Here is a 19,611-nt window from a genome sequence, read left to right as displayed (position 1 = left end):
TATTCCTTACCCAAGTCAAGGATCCCTGAATGAGGCTTCACTCTACTTATCAAGGTCAGTCAACTAAAATATGGGTTTCAGTAATTTTTTTAAGGACCAATATAAATAATATTTTAGACTTAACACTCAGTTTAACACCTTGCATACCAAATAGATTATATTCACCCTGCCTAACCTAGTGGGATACAGGTACTTAACTTGGCTGTTTTTTAGTTCTGCTGTGTAAGCTCAGTGCTTTTCCATTTATAGGTTACCTGAGTTCAACACCTTCAGTCACAGTGAGTTTGATAGCCTACTGTGACTGGCTATGAAGCTAAAGGACAGATTTGTCTTCTGTCAGAACCTGAAGAAAAATCAGGCAAGCCCTTTTTTTAAATTTACAGGGTTTAACATAAGTTGTACAAATAATTTTTTTTTAACTAATTAAAAAGGTAATATCCTGTCATGGAAAATTTAGGCTTCTTAAAGAGTTTTAGAGCAAAAAAAAAAAAGAAGCCTAGACAACATGACTATGATCCCAGCAGAAACTTTGCATTAACTATTAAATAATTATTTTGATCTGTTATGGAGCAGATGAAGAACAGTGGTTTAAAACATAAGGAAAAACAATGTTTTCATACAGACTTTTACTGTGTTCAATATCCTTATGACATTCTGACACATTGTGATCTTAGTCGAGAAATCCGATTTGTTTATAAAAAAAAAAAAAATTAAAAAAAGAACGAAACGATGAAGTATGCATGTTACATAAAGAAGTGTAGACACGGTTTTATGGTCACATTGGGGCATATGAGCTGCGACTCATCAGGAAGAAAATTACACATTTGTGGTAAGATTGGAATTTGATTTATTTTAATGAATTAAGCATCAAAAATAAAAAGCACCCAGCTCAGATATAGAGATTTTTGGAAAGAGTGATTTCCCGTATAAACTAATGATATTTGTCCAAAAAAAACCAAAAAAAAAAACGGTATCTGATCGCAGTCACAGTCAAAGCCCCAACGGTCTGAAGGGTTGTTCCTTTTTAATGACTATATGACCCAAAAGGAGGACAAAGAAACTCCCTGTACCACAAGAAGCAGGAGGTTTTTTTTGTGTGTCATTTTCAAAAGCTAGATTCTTCATTTCTGGAATGAAGGGATGCGTACTTCATTTTTGCAATATGGCCCTCTGATGCAAATTGATATTAATAAATGACACCCAAAGTATTGACTGGTCCCTGATAGAGTATACCCCCACCCCAAAAACAATCAACCTCAAGTATTCACATTAATATGCTCAGACATAAATACCAATATATCTGCTGTTTGGTATACATGAGGTATAGTCTTTCGCCTAATCTACTGCATATGGTTTGCTACAAGCGGGAGAATGATGGACACAAGCAGGAACCCTGCACACTTTTCTCATCTGCGAAGAGGGAGAGAGGAATCTGTGGACTATCTACAAGCACAATGTGAGGAGCGGAGGGGAGGAGTCATTCTCTGCGAATGATGAGAACAGTGGGCAATCATGGAAACACAGCTTAGGATTCGCAGCTCAGGCCTTACGACAAGGACCACACATTCTGTTTCCTGCAAAAAAAGGACTACATTAGACTGAGTGGTACAAAATGATATGTTGGTGATCGATTTTCTCCCAGATTTGAAAAAAAAAAAAAAAAAGGAAAAGAAATCATAAACCCAGACACGAAATAAAGCTCTGAAAATTGCACTCAGATGCGTCACCATTCCCGGCCCCCTCCAGTCATTTGGGATATTTACATTCAGTAGTTGAGTCCACGAGAAGATAGAAAAAAAACACAAAAAAAAACAAACAAAACTTACAAAGCAGAAAAGAAAGTGTTTTCATATCTGATTGCAGACTCAGCTTTGACTGATGAGAAATACTAGCAGTCTTTCCCAGATATGGAGCGACTTCAAATTCACCTCAAGTTCTGCTGCGTCTCCTCAGAAGCTACAGCAGCAGCTGCTGATGCCTGCCCCCTGCAGTTCAGTCAGCCCCACTGCAGCGGACCCTGTTTCTCCGAGTTCAGCTCAACAATGCAGGGAAACCCAGACCCTGGTTCTTGATGTCGCTAGTCCGATGTGCATTTACGGCTCTTAGCGCAGCTTGAGCTTGAAGGCAGAGATCTCCATGGGCTCCAGAGTGATGATGGAGTCGTTGGCCAAAGGCATGCTGGAATGCATCAGAGTCAGGGACATGGGCTGCAGCAGCTGCAGGTCCACATTCTTGAAAAGATTTGACACACTAAGCTGCAGAGAGAACAAAAGCAGAACAATCAGGTTAGAATTTGGACAGAAACTGTGTGTGGAAGAGGCAACATCCCCTTGTTGGTTAAATTAGCTCATGGTGGATAGTTGGTTACAGTATCAGCAGAAATATCTGGATCCAAACCCTCCATCTCTCTGTTCATGTGTCTGAAGCAGAAACTAAATTGTTTGAAGCGATAAACCCCAAAGTGATGTGTCAGAGTAGCAGCAGGTTTACAAGCACTTCAGTAAAAGCTTTCGCACATTTAGGTCATAAAAATAGAAATATGTGGGTTGACAAATGCATCTGAACAGCCATTAAAAAACTGGGAGGTCCGCTAGAGAGCCAACATTGTTTGGGGGGAAACAAAATAAATATTGATAAAAATGTCCCTTTTAAAAAGGATGGACAAACATGTAATAAATGTATATAGACCAGCAAATTGACTATAATCTGAAATCCAGTCCCCTTCTAAAATGAGAGAAATTATTCATAAATGGAATAATCTCATAGATGCTGCTCTGAACCAATGTCATGTGGTTATTTTGATTTATCTGACTCTTACTTTTTTTTAGGCTGGAATAATTTAACACAAAATGACTGATAAATTCTTAAAAAAACAAGATCTACAAGCACAAGTTTGAATATGTTGTACATTTTCTTAAATTAAAGCAGTATATATTTATATACATTTATTGGCTCAAATAGATACACACACCAATATTTCTATTTGATTAAAAGTCCCATCAGCAAGTTGTAGAGAAGCAACTCCATTTTGCAGCAAGCAAGCAGCTTTTAGTGAAACTCTAGTTTATATGTTAAATGAAAACTCATCATAAAAGCTAGATCTTAAACAGCTTGGATGAATAGACCTTTGAATTGTTTCCTTGGTGTGGGACAAAAACTACCGGATGAGTCAATTCGAAACACTTCAGTTGAGGTTTAACAAGTTTGTATTAAAACAGTTACCCGTCCCTGCGTCGTGCTGCAGTTGTAGCCGAGGTTTTGACCCTCAAATCCACAGTCAGTAGCCAGGCGGTGTAAGAGCAAGGCGGTGTAGGGAGATGGAGACTCAGGGATCCTTCTGCAAACATAAACACAGAAACTTTTAAAAAAACAAAAAAAACTGCACAGAACATTTAAAGCCAAAAGACTCGGCCACCCCTTCCACCTGACCTGTGTCTGGATGCTGCGCAGGTTGAGCAGGTGGACATCGCAGGGAATGACAGACTTGAGCGGGGCGAACGTCTGAAGAGGAGGGATGCCGCGTCTTTTCGGTAGAACAGGCAACGCCAGGACCTCGTGGTTGAGCAGGGAGCTGGTGGCGTGGCTGACCATAGACGGGAAGCTCGTTGTTGCGCTGTCCATCATCTAGAGGACGCGGGAAGGTTTAAATGACAGTGTGATCATTACGACGCTGATGACTCGCCTCTAGAGATTCGTCTGTGCCATTACATGAGGAACAAGATGTAATCAATGTCTGAGGAGGAACGGTTCTAATTCTAGTCCTGACACACGCAGCACAAATCACACCTTCGTGATGTCAAATTTGGAATTTAAGAGTATTGAGGTGTTTCAGGATGTGATGTACTGCAACATGAGCAGCAGGATGATGGAACTACAACCAAAGTCCTCTGTCCTCTGCTCATTTGAATACATTTACATCACAAATCACCTCATTACTTTCTCTCACCGCTCTGTCATAATGAAGTTTAACTACAGCTACGAGGTGGAAGGAGGCAACGAGATTCAGCTGGAGCTACGACTACGGCTATGATCCACGTTTAAAAGCATCCTCGCTGTTGCCTTGGCAACGTTACCTCGCGAACGCCGCCGCCGCTCGGGATTTGAGAGAAGAAATAGCGCAACAAAGATGAGAGTTTGGCAAGGAAGCCATCATGCTGAGGGTAATGGAGTGGAAAAAAAGCAGAGAGGGAAAACAAAATTAGCAAGTGAAGAGGATGGCAAAAAAAGACAGATGGAGAGGTAATGAGTAGTGGGGGTGGAACTAAAAGAATGGAGAAAGGTTTGTACGGTAAAAGAATGCAGAGTAAATCTGCGGTGGATTAAAACACTTTGAAGAAAGTCATTCAACCCTGATACGGATGTGATTAACTGGAATTTTAACAGATTTTTTGTAGCAAAAAAATTGTGATACTGACCTTGTTATCAATTGATCTTCTCTCCAGTAGCAAGCGGAAACGATTCGCTGTCTTCTTGTTGTCTTTGAGACCCTGACCCAGCCCTCGATTATCATCCTGCATCAGCCGTCCGGTCCATAATCACTTCCAGCTGACCTAAGGAGAGGGCAAACGAAGGCAACAGCTTTACAGCCAAGTCCCTATAATGAACTAAGAGGCATCAGTCGATAAGTGCAAACTATTTGAATGGTCCATCATTTACAAACCGCTCAGTTTACAATATCAGAGTACGAGTTGCTTTTCTCTTTGAGTAACTCTTGGGAGGGAGATAAGAAGGAAAGCTGAGAGATCTAAACAGACAAATACTGCATGCTTTTGAGACTTCCATTTAATCTTGAAATGAGAAACATTAAATGGCTATAAATGTGACACAAACCGCTGTCTAGACTGGAGATGCCCAAAGCCTGAGCCGTGTGCAGCGTGAGGCGGTGATGACTGTCCTGGATGTATGCCTGGCTGGACATTGGGTAAAAGTTGCCTTGCAAAGGAAGCTTTTGGTAGAATCGACGGGGCTGGATCTATTAAAAACAATAAATAAATCAGAGCATGTTGTGCTCCTAAGCTTTGTCAAGTAAGTCGCTCTGTTTTATCTTTCCGTTTCTAACCGCAGAATGCAACTGACCTGGTAACCGTTGAGGTCTGTGTAGAAGACGTCTCCATTTTGGATGTTGGTGACCAGCCGCATTGACAGCTCCTTATTGGTCTGATCCCGGATGTCCACTAATATAGTGATGTCTACAGATAAACCATCCACCCCTGCAAACAGCATCACAACGCAGAACTAAACTAATACCAGGAGTAAAACACACACATGGGATCTGGATTTCCTCTTACACCAGTCAATAAAAAAAAATAATAATAATAATAAATTTAAAAAAATAATAAAAAATATCACTTGAAAAGTAAATGTCAGCAATTTAATTTAAAAAAGTCAATCTCAGATTAATTACAAAAAAATAAAATAAAATCACACTGCAAATATAATAAGATGTCACATTAGCGTGCTGTTCAGAGGCTTCTGAGCAAGTTGTAAAGTTGAGAGAAAGGAAAAAGTGTCACAGCACACAAGCTACAACCTTAATTGGGAAGCAAAGTTTTGGGGGTACGACCTGCACTGCTAAACATTTTTAATGGGTTTTCTGTTGTAATCTAATTTATGAGCAATTTAAGTTTTTTTTATTAGTTAAGCATCATCACATAAGCTTCACTTTTGAACTGAATTTTAAAAAGGTGTTTTAAAATTCTAGCTTGCTGATATGTACCCATATAAAAACTTCTTAAATTATTAAAAAAAATACTGCCAACAGTTAGCTGGCAGAAGACAATAAAACTGGTATTTCACTCTACATTCTGGCTCACGTTGCACCAGATGGTGTAAAATGAGCCAAAAAAAATTGAATAGAATAATCTGAGCTGTATCTATTAAGTCGATCTCTGTGTTTATTACCTGGCACGTTGTGTATGCGAACAGTCTGCTGAAAGTGCTGGTATTGTGCCACCACTTCAGAGAAAAGAGGCCCTTCGACAACACGCACCTGCAGGAGGTTCTTTCTGGTTGTAGGGCTAGAAACAAAGAGCAGTCAGACAAGATGTGCTAAAAATGAGACACGACAGGCAATCAAATAGTGCAGGGCTGTGCCTGTATGGTTTGTTTCTTAAATCCAGTACTGCCCCCATTCCTGCCCTGAGCTACCCAGCAGGATAAAATGAGATGATATCCATGGGAGACTCCATCAAAGTCTTTCGAGAGGCAAGTCAACACGTGAGATACAACCACAAGGATACCTTTGGTTTTCCATCCGGCAGGAAGAGGTAAGCGCCACTTTTGTCTTTCGAAGGACGAGTGCCGTAGATCATGAACTGCATTTGAATCTTAACCTCTTGTGGATCATCCTTACGCTTGACACTCTGCAGATGAAAAATGACAAACTGAGGCAAAGCAAAAATGAAGAAAGCAGATGAAAGATTGATTCTTTCATACATAAAGGTCTCAAGTATTTATATACTATATCTTTGAAAATAAAAAAACGAAACAAAAAAATACATTTTGTCAACCTTGTCTATAAGCTGTGGGTGTCTATGTTGTGCACGCCTCGACTTACTTGCCTTTGAGGTTGTTTAAAAATGTTTTATTATAAATTATTTCACTTTTTCCCTCCCATTTATTAACAAAATTGCTAACAAAAAATTTAAATGGTCAAAACATCCTGTACATACATCTGTGTGTGACTGTTAAAGTGGGCGCACCTAGATCCTAAACAAATATTTTATTTGCCAGATGATGTTTTTTAGATGCAACTGAGGATTGAAGCTAACTAACTAAAAATGAGTAAACAGACTTTTAAACTGTTATACGTCATTGAAATGCTTGCAAAAAAGAATAAAAATTCAGCAAATCTTGTCACTTCACCTAGTTCATGCAGCAGTATTGTCTTTGAATCACTTTAGTAAAAAGCTGAATATTAAGCACATCACACTATTCAAAGTGTGGATATATAAATAAAAATGCATTTAAAAAAAGCACCTGCTCATAGTCCAGAAATTATGGTAGTAAATCTTTAACAGATTTAAAGTCAACAGAAGCAGGAAAAACACAAACCTCCAGCAGGCCGGTGGTTCCAGAGAAACCAAGAGTCAGAGTCTGCGTGCTGATGTAAAAGGTCTGAGCGTCAGCCGGCTGAGAGCGGACAGGAAGAGGGTCCAGAGCCCGAGCAGAGACGCTGCGCCCTGACAGCCTGAGCAGAGTGTCTGAGCGAATCATCATGGGTGAATCGGCCGAGTCGTAAAGATGAAAAACAGCCAGACCGAGGGGAGGTAGGCGGACCATGAATGTTGCCTGGACAGATTGAAGACAAGTTAAAAGTTTTAATATCCAGCCATATTGGAGAAAGACAAACATTCCTGGCTTCATTTGACTTTATTAATGTGGATGTCAAGTATAAACCATGAGGTGCTAACTATGGGGATTTTCATACCTGAAGTTCACTTAATAAAAAAAATAAAAAATAAAAATTCTACCTGGCGACCAAAGCAATCGTACTATAGTCAGTTTATTATCTGCATGAAATATTTAAGTTGGCTTCTGATTTGGCAGCTTGGTAGGTAGGAACCTTTGTGCTGCTTTGGTTTTTCAACTGATTCATGGTTAAATTTCTCTAAAGCACAGTTTATGATCTGAAACCTTTATTCTGGTTGTAAAATAAAAAATTAAAAATAGATTCAGTGCATTATGACATGCACATAAATCAATCTAGAAAGTGTTCAGTTTGGGCTTTACACTAAAGCAGAAGCTTTTTTTTTTATACTACTACTAAAAAAATAAAAAATACTGGAAACTAAACTGAAGCAGAATTGAGAACCTTAAATGCAATGAAACATTGTTTTCTCTCATTTCTTTTCAGTCCTACCTTTACAAACATCTAGTTTGTTAAACTTTACTAGAACTTCTACTGGAACCGTTTGTTGGTCAGATTAAAAGAACCTGGAGCTAAACCAGGCAGGCTCAGCCAATCCAAAAAATCCTGTTTAATACTCTGGAGGTTAATTTTTGAACAGTCCATTTCATTTAAAAAGATACACACGGGCGTGCCGTGGTGGCGGAGGGGTTAGCGCGACCCACATTCAGAGGCAACGTGGCCTCGACGCAGCTGTCGCGGGTTCGACTCCCGGACTCGACGACGTTTACCGCATGTCTTTCCCTTCTCCTTCCCCCTTTCCTGTCAGCCTACTTTGAAAAAGGGACACTTGAGCCCACAAAAAGACCCCTTGCAGGGCGATAAAAAACAAATAGAAAAAAAAAAAAGATACACAAACTGACAATCAGCATCATAATAACACGAGATGACAGTCTCTTATCTTCCTCCAGTTTATTTAACCAGACACTGTCAGAGTTTAAGTAGGTTGATATGTTGCTTTTTGCTACACTCACAGCTCAAAGTCAATCTTTTTAATATTCCCAGGTGATGTTAATAAATCTTGTTCTGAAAGTTGTTTCACTCCTGTTTGCCAGGAACGATGGTAAGACGTCAGCTGAGCACGACTCGTTCAAAATATCAACTAACTAAAATGGAGATCACAAGGCATCAGTTTGCAGGGATAAATGACATGTCTTGTTTAATTAAACTGTCTCCGTGCTCTAAGATCCTTCACAAAAACATGAAAACTGGGAGAAGATCAAACAAACATTCAAGGTCAAAGAGCCATCTGTCCTCAAAAGTTATGGTCAGCACAAGAAAATGTGAAAATTATAACTTCATGTTCAATATTTTATTGTAAATACCGATTCATTCCCATAAACTTTCACTCTTTAAAGTTTTTTCCCCTCACTTTTCAGACCAGTCAATCAATTATTCATCTTACCTCGAATACCTCGGCACTCATTTGAGTAGCAGAGCTCCACTGAGCGCTCAGCTGTACAGGGAGAGTCTGTCCGTCTTCAGTAAGCACCCGCACCCTGACCGTGTTCACCAACACGGTGACAGCGCAGAGACGCTCCTGTTCAATGGGGTTGAACAGAACCAGGTATCTGGTAGAGAGAAATAAAAACATGATCAAACGTGAAGGATGGAAGAAACAAAAAAAAAAAAAAAAACAGATGTGAGGGATGAACGTTTTACCTTGGTCCAGCTGGGTCCAGCTCAATTAAAGTGCGCTGAGGCAGAGAGTCCTGAGTCGCACGTCTGTCATCCTAAAGAAGTGAAATAAGGCATTCAGAATACTAAGTGTATGCAGGATTCTGATATGATATGTCAGTCCCTGTTTCCTCTCACCGTCTCCAGGAAGGGCTCGGTCTGGTAAAAACGATAAAACTCTTTGTTCTTCATCACCAGGAAATGAGCAGCATTGATAATAACTCTCTTCAGGCCGATGAGTGCACGTAGTAATCTAGGGACAGGGGAGGAAGATGGGGAACATAACTAAATAAAATGCATGTTTTCATACTAACTGGGAGAAAAAATATATATATACATATATCTTCCTCTACCCCTTATGATCTTACTTGGTACCGTAGTCAATGACAACATTCTCCTTAGCGGTGCCAGTGATCGCATCGTGATGCTGGAAGAGGCCGACTGACCGCCTTGCATCTACCAGCAGGGCGTAGTCAGTCACTGGATAGCGACCCTCCATCCCAGCATGCCGAGCGTTTGCTACTGCCAGGCTGTAGAGAATCTCTGCCCCTCTAAAAAAAGCAACAGAGTAGTTGCAACAGAAAAAGATTAATCTTTGTTGAGCTTCAGTCATGTTGACATAAGTGGGTCATGCTAACACCACTTACAATTTAGTGGAATATTTTTAGCAACCATTTGATGAAAGAAATGGTCTAAACTAAAAGTAGTAAAATAAAGATCAGTTACAAAGTTCATAAACTTTTTTTCATAGCAATACCACACACATTTCCAGTTTTTTCAGTCTTTTTTTTTTTTAAGTCCAAATGCAAGAATTTTATGAAGTAAGATTTTTCCACAGTGGTCAGAGAGACTGCAGAGAGAGGGTAATGGATGGACGAACAAAGGGATGAAAAGATGAAATTGGTGGATGATGGACAGATTGCCAGATGGATGGACATAAAAAAGGGATGAATGGAAGGAATGTGGATGGATGAACAGATGGTGGACAAAAGAGATAAGAGACAAATGGATGATAAACAGAAGTTCAGAAGGCAAGATGAGCAGACAGGGATATGGAAGGATGAATGACTGGTTAAACGGATGGACAGCTACAACCTTTATTTAGACAATGGGATAAGGCACAAAGTCTGGGGGGAAATGTATATTCAACATCCATCTGGTAAATACCTAATATAACACTGCATCACTTTTTCCCAACCTCATAAAAACCTTGTAATTATTGTTAATTAACGTAACTTAGTAAACAGAAAATCTCCCTCACCTCAGATGTGATTCAATCACACGGTCCAAGCTTTTGTAAAAGGGTCTGGAAGTGTAATAGCCTGTCCAGTAGTGGTCCTCACGGTCTGCGTAGGCAAAGAAATCCCCACTGAGGACAGGAAAGTCACCAGGTCTGGATCCCTGAGGCACTCCGTAGGCTTTGTACACAGCATTGAAGTAGTCTGTGAGGGTCCCAAACTGAGCCTGGAGGAGGGAGACAACATGACAAGAATAAAATCCTACTCTAAGAAAGCTACACAAAAGAAGTCTTTCATTATTATAATGTGTGGGGGTTTTATCTGGAGCATCAAGTCTTGACAGCTTCTTTGTTCAGGCTGCGAGTTAATGTACAGCTGTATAATTTAGTCATTCACTGAAATACACTTCATGCATAAAGGTGAAGAAAAAAAAAAGCCCACCTTCGGTGAGGTAATTTGAGACACCTGATAAAGCCTTCCCTCACCTGAACGTGCAGCTCAGGGTGCGAGTTCATGTAATCAAACAGCTTCTGGTAATTGATGTACTGCTGATCCCACTCCAGAGCCTTATCGTAGCGAAAGTCGTCTCCTAATGGAACCAGAAGCACCTTGCTGCGGTAGAGTTTAGACTTTTTACGGTACTGATCCAGAAGCAACTCTGCTCTGTGAATGAAAAAAAGAGGCGCATGATGAGAGAGGAAAATGAAAACGGAGTTTTCATGTTCTGAACAAGCGCATCCTCTGAAAGCTGGATAATATGGCTCCAGAGCGATAAGAGCTCAGTTTCCACCTCCTGCAGTTTATTCCTTCTCCTTGGCTGTTGTCACTGGCACGAGTTCAAGTAGAGTTTATTAAGGGGCCATTACAGAAAACATTACACTGACAAATCTGCTGTGGGTCTTGCTGGAGGTGAATACCAAAACCATGCAAAATGTATTCAAATAAAGAGGAGACACCCCAACCAACACCTGGGTTGCAGTAAACAACTTTATCATCCAATGCTTATTTACAGCTCTCTAAAAAGCCTCAGTGGCAGTCACTGCACGGTCCTACACACCCCTCAGCAATTTATGACAGTGTTTACAAGATAAACAAAGCAAATCCTCACCTTTCTGCAACATTGGCCTCCACCACGGATTTGGGCGGCACTTTCCAAGGACAGTTGATCCGACCTCCCGGTAATCTCTTGAAGTCAAACTGGCAACAGATCTTTGGATCAGGACCGCAGGTGTGAGGCACATCATAGCTGTAGAAGGGCATCATGTGGCAAAAGATGTCTGTGCTGGAGCCAGTGTCTGACAGAGCAACAAAGTAACAGAAGGCAAACCACAAGTTTAAAATGTAGCACTTTATTTTACTCAGATTTTATGTGATGCAATAACAAATTCGTGCAAAACTCAAGTGGAAGAAAAATTGTGCAAAGTTTAAAAAAAAAAATATGTTTTAGGAAGTGATCCACAGGTAAGGTAGAAAAAACCGACAGGATGACTACTGCAATTGTTAAAAAAATACGCATCTTTTTCCTTCCATGACATTGTGTTTATGTACCACATATAATCTCTCCTCAATACATTCAAGTTTGAAGCTGTAATGTGAGAAAATGTGGGAAACTTCAATGGGTATGAACACTTTAGCGAAACACATTACTTTCACTATTAACAACATTCCAAAAAAAACATGGTTGATACAGAAAGCAAGTTTTCCCTCCAGCATTGCTGCATACAAATTTAGGAGCTTAGTATTTGTAAGTGTTGTCTGGGGATGAACATTAAATGGCTAAATGAACCCCCATGAGTACTGGCAACAACACATTTACATTATCTTCTACTGATGATATTTCCAGTAGGAACAAATAAATTGGGGGAAAAAACAGCTCTGTTTAGGTCTTTACAGCATACACTTTAAAAAAAAGCCACTATTTAATATACTACAACAAGTGTTTTGGCTCATTCTTAAATGAGTTTGAAGAGGAGCACTAAAAATCTTAAGATGTCGTTGGCACTGGTCCACTCACCCCAGGCCTGTCGCCACATAAACTCCAGACTTCTGGTTGAAGAAAAGTGTTTTTTAATGGAGTAGTGGATCCTTTGGATCAGCATGCTGGTCACGTTGGCCTTCTTCAGCAGATAGGGCATGGTGGCACTGTGACCGAAGGGGTCCACAGCCCACCCGCTTTGAGGAGTAATACCTATAGCAGCAAGCAAATATTTTAGTTCCATGCCTTGGATAAGTAAGGAAATGCCTTTTTTTTTTTTTTTTTTTAAAGAAATCACACTCCACAGCTAGATGCTCTGAAAGTGGTGGAAATGATTTCATCACCCGCTGAGCAAGACGCTACATCAGCTGAAATGTGGGATGTCGGGGCCTAAATTTCACTATCAAGCACAGCGAGGGGTGATATATTTTACAGCTATGTGAAGGCAGAACTACTAAAACTTCTCAGAGTGGAGCGTCTTAAAGACTTCAGCATCAATCTTGGAAAATCTAAATGAAAGTGCTAAAATGTGTTACCCAGATTTCTCTCCAACCACTGATGCCCTTCAATGAGCTGATCTATCATAGCAAAGTAGTGAGCGTTGGCTTCATCTGTCATCACCCAGCCTCCTGTCACAATCTCTAGCTGCCCTCCAAGGATCAGTCTGTTAAAAAGAAAGGATTAGGAGAGCGAGGTGAGAATAATCCAGCCCTAATGTGAGAGAGTCCCACTAACCAAATGACAAGCTATAAATAGAGCTGACATAATCTGCCAGCAGATACCACCCTCTGTGTAGGGAACTGTGCTGAGGGCTTTGAGTGTCTGCATCGACTAATTCTGAAGATAATTGGCAAAACTCGCAAAGCTGTGACTCACTTGCGCATGGCCTCCTGTTTGTAGACGTCTGCAGTCTCCCACCACTTGGCGAAGAATGAAATCTCTGACCAGATGAACTTCCTCCGAGAATCCTCGGCCAGCTTCACGACCATGTTGTTTAAAATATGCTGCGTCTGGTCTGTGAAGTACTTGTCAAAAGTCTTGACCCAACCTAGCAAGACATTAGGACAAAGAGACACGCAGATGGCTTATCACAGACTGAGCCATCTCTCTGAAACAACCCTTCTGCCATGATTATCAAGCCAATTGAAACAAAAACAAAGGACAGGTGAACAAACAACCCAGACGTAAAAGTGCTGCAGAGCACCAAAAATAAAACTCATATTTTATTCAAAGGCAGCTGGTCCACTCGGAAAGCCTTCTCGCTTCATAAGAAAAGCTATTTTTTTGCACTTTAAATGCCCAATTCAAGTGTTATGTATAAAATATCAAATATTCAGGAAACATATTTGTACCACAAATTCTGTACAAATAATGCTTCACCTAGGAGTTAAGAAAACTTTACATTTTTAAATAAATATTGTTCCTACTCTTAATCCTCTGCAGCCTGTCAACACATCAATAACTGTCGAGTTAGCGAGCAGATATCATGGATGAGTAAACAAGTATAATGGAAATGTCAGTCTTAAATACAATCTCAGCCAATCATGGCTCTAACAAGCTACAGTTTTCCAATAGCAATATCATCCTAATTTCATTGTTTGGGGCCAAACCGTCAGTCATGTCAGCATGATGACGAGAATAATAATGACAAATGCATCAAATTTATTCATGAATCCCTAATTCTATTGGCCTATTCAGGTAAGGTCAAAAGTAATTGACTTGACTTTCTCCTTACAAACTTGACCCGAGATTTAGTCCCTTTAAAGGTTGACCTAATGTCAACCTTTGCTGTAACACTAGGTCTAGGAAAACTGCAAATATAATTCATACCTTCCCTGCAGTTAAAAGTCCTTTTAATGAAATATCAGAATAGGTGTCTGACTTTTTTTCAAGATGTATGGAGCTTAGAGTAAATCAGAACTTCCCCTCCCCCACCTAATGCTGCACACTGCTGGTCAGCTTCCTGAAAGAAGGCTGAAGATTGGTCTGATTGAAAATATTTTCACTTACAAGTAAATCAATAAAATTCAATATGAAAACAAAATGAGTAATGACCCACAACCTTAATTAGAAATGGCAAGCAATGAGTGACATGTCTGTAAAGTAACCGACTGCAGGATAGCAACCTGAGCAGACACCCCAACTATGTCTTGCTGTTCTTGTGTTACTCTCCAAAGATCAATAATAGTTATATGACATAGTTTTACATCTTTCTATATCACAGCATTTTTCCCCCTTCAGCCTTATACTGTGAGAATTAGACCATTCTACGCCTTGTTGACAAGTTCTGCTTACAAAAACAGTCTCCAATAAATATTTGACATTCAAAAGTGCAACTCACCTGGATCATTGTGAGAATGAGGAATCACAAATACTTGCAGAGGTTCATTGTCCCACTCATCAGGTTCATAAGTGATGTCAAAGCCCTGCTTCCACACACCTCCGTCAAGGTTGTCAAACTTGAGAAGGGAGTACACATCCAGCATCTAAAGCAAAACATTTACCCATTATTGACAGTCAAAATAAACTGAGTTTATTTGAAAATGATAAGGAGGCACTGACAATTATAAAAATTCCTTCATATTTAAATGGAGCTTCTTGACAACAGCAGCGGCCCCTCAGTAGTACACCCTTATACTTCAGTAATAACTTGCCTGACATGGCAAAACTCCCCTGCCAACAAATTGGGTGGATTTAATTAGCTCTGTAGAAAGATGGCTCTAATCTGTTGTGTTTTCTGCTGAGAAACTTCAGAGCACCTCCAGATGTGCATTGTCCATGTCCTAGCTGGCTAACTTCATAAAACACATACCAAAGACCTACTTCAAATCAACTGTGCATGGCTGATTGTTATGTTAGAGCTGGTAAATAGACTAAACTTCAATGGTTATTGCAATAATAATATTTGCAATATGCTAATTGCAAAGGATTGCTGTAATCTGCATGCACAACCTGGGTATCAACATATTTATTCCATGTTGGTTTTACACTCATTGCCCTGATCTGCTGCATCTTATTTATCCATAGCACAAACAGTAAGAAAATTTGCTTCAGATTGAGTTCCTTTTTTTATTTGACAATAAAGTCGAAATTGTACAACATTTTCAAGGAAAATACATTGAAGGGTGGAGCAAGAGAGAAATGCGAGTTGCAACCATGGAAAATTTAGAAACTCCTCTCTGCAATGAGGAGTAGAGAGACTCCAAAGGACATGATGACAATGGAAAGAAATTCACTAGTCGCACACAAAATTTTGATTTTGGCGTCTTATTTAAAAGAGCGGAATATTTACCTGTACATCTGTTTGAGCACGGGTGCTAACAGCAAACTGGCAATCCTGAGGCTTTACAGCAAGGAAAGCTGGGCGACCATCAAACGGTAGCACCCAGGACCCATTGGCACTTCTGAACGGCAGGTGGCCGCTGGGAGACACAGCTCCTGTGTCCGTGAGCTCCATCACAGAGTCCTTTATGTGGCTGATTATTTGGTGGTTTTCCTCCAGGAGCTGCTCCAGCTGCTCTATCCGATTCTGGAGGACTGAGATTTGGCTCTAAAGAGAAAATAACCATAAACCAAAGAGTTGTGCACTCCTAATCTAACAGTACCCATAGGCTGACAGTAGAAATTAAGTACATGTAATTTATTATTGCAGTATGTTTAACGTTAATGAGTCTGTATAAGAAGTATTTACAACCCATTTAAGCCTTGCTTCTACAGGACAATTTAAATGAATCTGAATAATTAGACATCATTCCTAAAAGATGTTGAAATGTTTAATTTAGGCTTGGCACACTAAACAATTTCTGTAAAACAAAAAAATAAATGCTCTCATTAGGTTTTCAAAGTAAATATGCAGCCAGGCTACAGCAGGAATTCTTACCCGTGGAAAGTTTCCTCCATTCTGTCGCCTTAAAGGGTCATGCTGGACTCGGTCCAACATCAAATAAAGAGAGAACACAGCCACACAGAATATGGCCCCTCCGCACACCGTCACCTGTTTCCTCAGTTTCATCCTCCTCTGGAGCAGTCCTTTGTTTCCTCAAGACTCAGATATATTTAAAAAATGACCTTGACTAGATCTAGTGTTTTCAACAGCAAAAAAGGTCCAAGAGAACTGGAATTCAGTGCAAAAAGTAATGATGGAAACTAAGCATCTACGCCAGCGTAGAAGCTGTGATGCCTGCAACCTCCACTCACCACACCGAATATCACAGTGACAGGAGGCTACTGCAGTAGAGGCTGTGGAGAAGCTTCTGAAGCAGTAATTGTTGGCAATAGGTCTGTCAGCTCTGGCCAGAACCACAGTCACTGGTGGTCTCCTTCAAAGTGGCCCTTGTGCTCAACCATCCAAACCGATGAGATTGCAGGAAAAGAAAAAAGAAAAAACACGACACAGTAGAGGCACAAATAGTGAGACTAGTGTCCCTGTAGCATGACTGTTGTTGCTGTACACCTGCTCTCTTGGTCCAGTCCCCACTCCCACCGAAAACTTCAATCCTCCTGCACAGCCAGAGTCAACGCCCTTTTGCTTCGTCTGCCACTACAGTTTGCACACAGAGCAGTAGTGCAAATGGAAAAGAGAAGAGAAAAAAAAAAAAAAAAAAAACTTGGCTAAAAGTCACAGCAGCTTTTTTCCCCTTTTTTAAACTCAAGCTTCACTCCAAAGCAGCTCCAGGAATTGAAATGATACAACCGCTATCCTTCTCTCTGTGGATTAATGTTGACTCTGGCAGCACGATCAGTGTCTGTCCTTGGATAGACACTGTGCAGAGGCAACGTCACATTTGAAGGTCCTCTTCAGCTGCAGAGAGAGAACAAAAATGAAGGTATAATATAAGTGCATTTTCATAAAATTTGAATATTATTGAAAATTAAATTTCCTAAAAATGTAAAAGTCACATCCAATATATAAAAAAAAACTCGTTTTTTTTTCTCTCAAGTATGTATGTTTGGTCATTTCTGTGGTTGTGGCCTTCAGCTTATAAAATCCACAGTTCACTTTATTTTACATTTTAATTTCACAACCATGAAGAAGCAAACACTTCACAAACATTTAAAAATAAGGACAAACCACAAAAAGGCATTGCTAAAGAAGTTGGTGATTTACACAGTGCTGTAGCCAACCATACTGATGGCAAGTTGAGCAAAAGAAAAATATGTTTGAAAAAAAAAGAAAAAGTGTTTCAGCAACAGGCCAATCACAGCTTCAACAGGATTGTAAAAAAGTTCTTAAGACTTTGGTCATTTACAAGCTCTCCATGGCTTGTGAACCAGACACACCAGAGGTACATAGATTAGGTTGTTTCAGATCCAGTGTAAGGTTTTCACAGTCATAAATAATTAGGGGGAAGCCATATTCATCAAGGTAAAAGAAATTAATGTTTTAAATACATATCACTCTGTGTGTCATTAATCTATACAACATTAGTGTTTAGGGTTTCTTCTGCATACTATTTCAAGATGACAAAAAGTTGGAAAACTCCAAATTCTGAGGGAAATCTGTAAATAGATCTTCACAACATGTTGCATCACATTTCCATTCCAACAAGTATGACATTACTATAGCAGCGCACTGCTTGGACACAATGTTTAACAGGTTTTTAATTTAACAGTGCCAAGCATTAAAAGTCTGCTTGCCAGAAATATATTTGGTCACTTGGGTGAACTTTCACTGCCTTTATGTTTATAGATTATTAAGCTCTGGAAGAATAGTGGTGACATCTTGATGATGAACAAGCAAGCAAGAAGTGAGGAAAATATGGGTTAAACAATTTCTACTGCCACACAATACTCAACAAAATTGCAATGTCCCGTTTTCCTAATTTCATGCCCCATTTATCAGAGAACCCATCAAAACAGAGAATGTTCTATTGCTTCTATTAGGTTTTTAATATTTTCTCCTTGTGTAAACCCATGATTATAATCCTCCAACGTCATAGGCTGGAAACATATTAGCATTACCACAGGGAACTGAGATAATAACTTGGCACAGCCATTAGTTAGGGCTGGCTGCAAAAATGGCCGTTCGTTCCAGAAGAAGATGATATTTTTTTTTAGACCATCTGGACCAAAAAGGATCCAAGAGGAACGGTTTTGATGCATGTGTAAACAGAGGTAACAGAGAGCTGCAGCCTGTATTCAAACAGCAAAATAAAAATGTCGACCTAATACTAAGAGGAGTTCACTGTTATCAAAGAATAACGCATATTGTTTAGCTAGCATCTGTTCGCCTGAATGGTATTCATCCGACTACTGACCGAGAGGTGACACCTCTGTAGATGTTTTACTAGAATTAATCTTACTCTGCTATCTCTCAGCTAACATTCTGGGACAAGCTTAGTTGCTTCAAACTTGAGCCAACTACAGTAATCGCGTTTATTTGGACAACATCCGGGCCAAATCAGTTCTCCAGAACTGAAAGGTGAAAGGAACAGCCTCTGTCAAACTTAAAAGTCACTTCTATAAACGACAGATGTGACAGCCAAACAAGCTAGCGCTAGCTCCCTGCACATACCAGTATAGCATTTACACTGGCTAATAAATTCAATTCATGAGTCCAACACGGGTAGTTTAAAGTTTCAAAATGACATTTACATTTTGATAAACGTTTGCCTCCGTTTTCTCTCCAACAGACGTCTCGAAAGTAACAAACGACATCAAGTACAAATTTGCTAACATTTAGACAAACAGAAGCTGATGGTATTTTTATGGCTAACAACTCACTTTCCATGTAAACCTCCTCAACCAACACTTCCGTATGATCGTGGTTCATTGCAGATAAAAAAAATAATAAGAAGAAACCCAGGCTTACCCGTTAACGATACACAGCGGTACTCCAGCAGAGTGAAGAAGCCCAGCAACGACGGGATTTCTGCTTTCCGCTGCAGGCAGACGGATTAATGAAGTAGCATTTTGAGCTTAGCAGTTAGCACCGCTGAGCTGCTACAAAGGCTTCTGGGAAGAAATGAGCTGCGTCGCTGATTGACCAATAGCCTCAGCTGGTTGCTGTGCTCGTCAGTCCTAATGTTGAAATTTATGATTTCAGAGTCTGCAGTACATTCAGAATAATCGAATGGAGTTTGTAAATTAATATATAACTACAATGTACGATTGTCAGTCGAATATGCTCACAAGCAGCACAGTACAAATGTCAAATTACTTATTATTGTAGCTTATGGAAGAGGGCCACCAAATAATAATAATAATAATAATAAAGTCAGAATTTTTTTAACATCTTCTTCCTGTTACCAGTCAAGTTCTTTTTCATTCAATTTATTAGTTTAATTGTCTTGTTCAGTTCCAAACAAAGTGAT

General features: G+C 39.8%; 1 protein-coding gene across 1 annotated transcript; it reads right to left on the bottom strand.

Moving 5' to 3' along the window:
- Nucleotides 1-611: 611 nt before the first annotated feature.
- Nucleotides 612-19,271, bottom strand: man2a2 (mannosidase, alpha, class 2A, member 2). The gene is given in 25 exon segments (XM_032584851.1): nt 612-2,255; nt 3,223-3,324; nt 3,430-3,624; nt 4,416-4,523; nt 4,525-4,550; nt 4,831-4,972; nt 5,077-5,210; nt 5,902-5,989; nt 5,991-6,017; nt 6,240-6,362; nt 7,054-7,290; nt 8,814-8,979; nt 9,071-9,141; nt 9,224-9,338; nt 9,454-9,636; nt 10,347-10,549; nt 10,809-10,986; nt 11,432-11,618; nt 12,338-12,511; nt 12,835-12,962; nt 13,175-13,346; nt 14,640-14,784; nt 15,591-15,848; nt 16,179-17,099; nt 19,110-19,271. Coding segments are annotated over 24 exon segments (3,447 nt in total). The 5' UTR covers nt 16,311-17,099; nt 19,110-19,271; the 3' UTR covers nt 612-2,102.
- Between the last annotated feature and the right edge of the window lie 340 nt (nt 19,272-19,611).

The sequence above is a fragment of the Xiphophorus hellerii genome, chromosome 2 (genome assembly GCF_003331165.1).
Source record: "Xiphophorus hellerii strain 12219 chromosome 2, Xiphophorus_hellerii-4.1, whole genome shotgun sequence".
NCBI lineage: Eukaryota > Metazoa > Chordata > Actinopteri > Cyprinodontiformes > Poeciliidae > Xiphophorus > Xiphophorus hellerii.
This window is presented reverse-complemented; position numbering and strand designations above follow the sequence as displayed.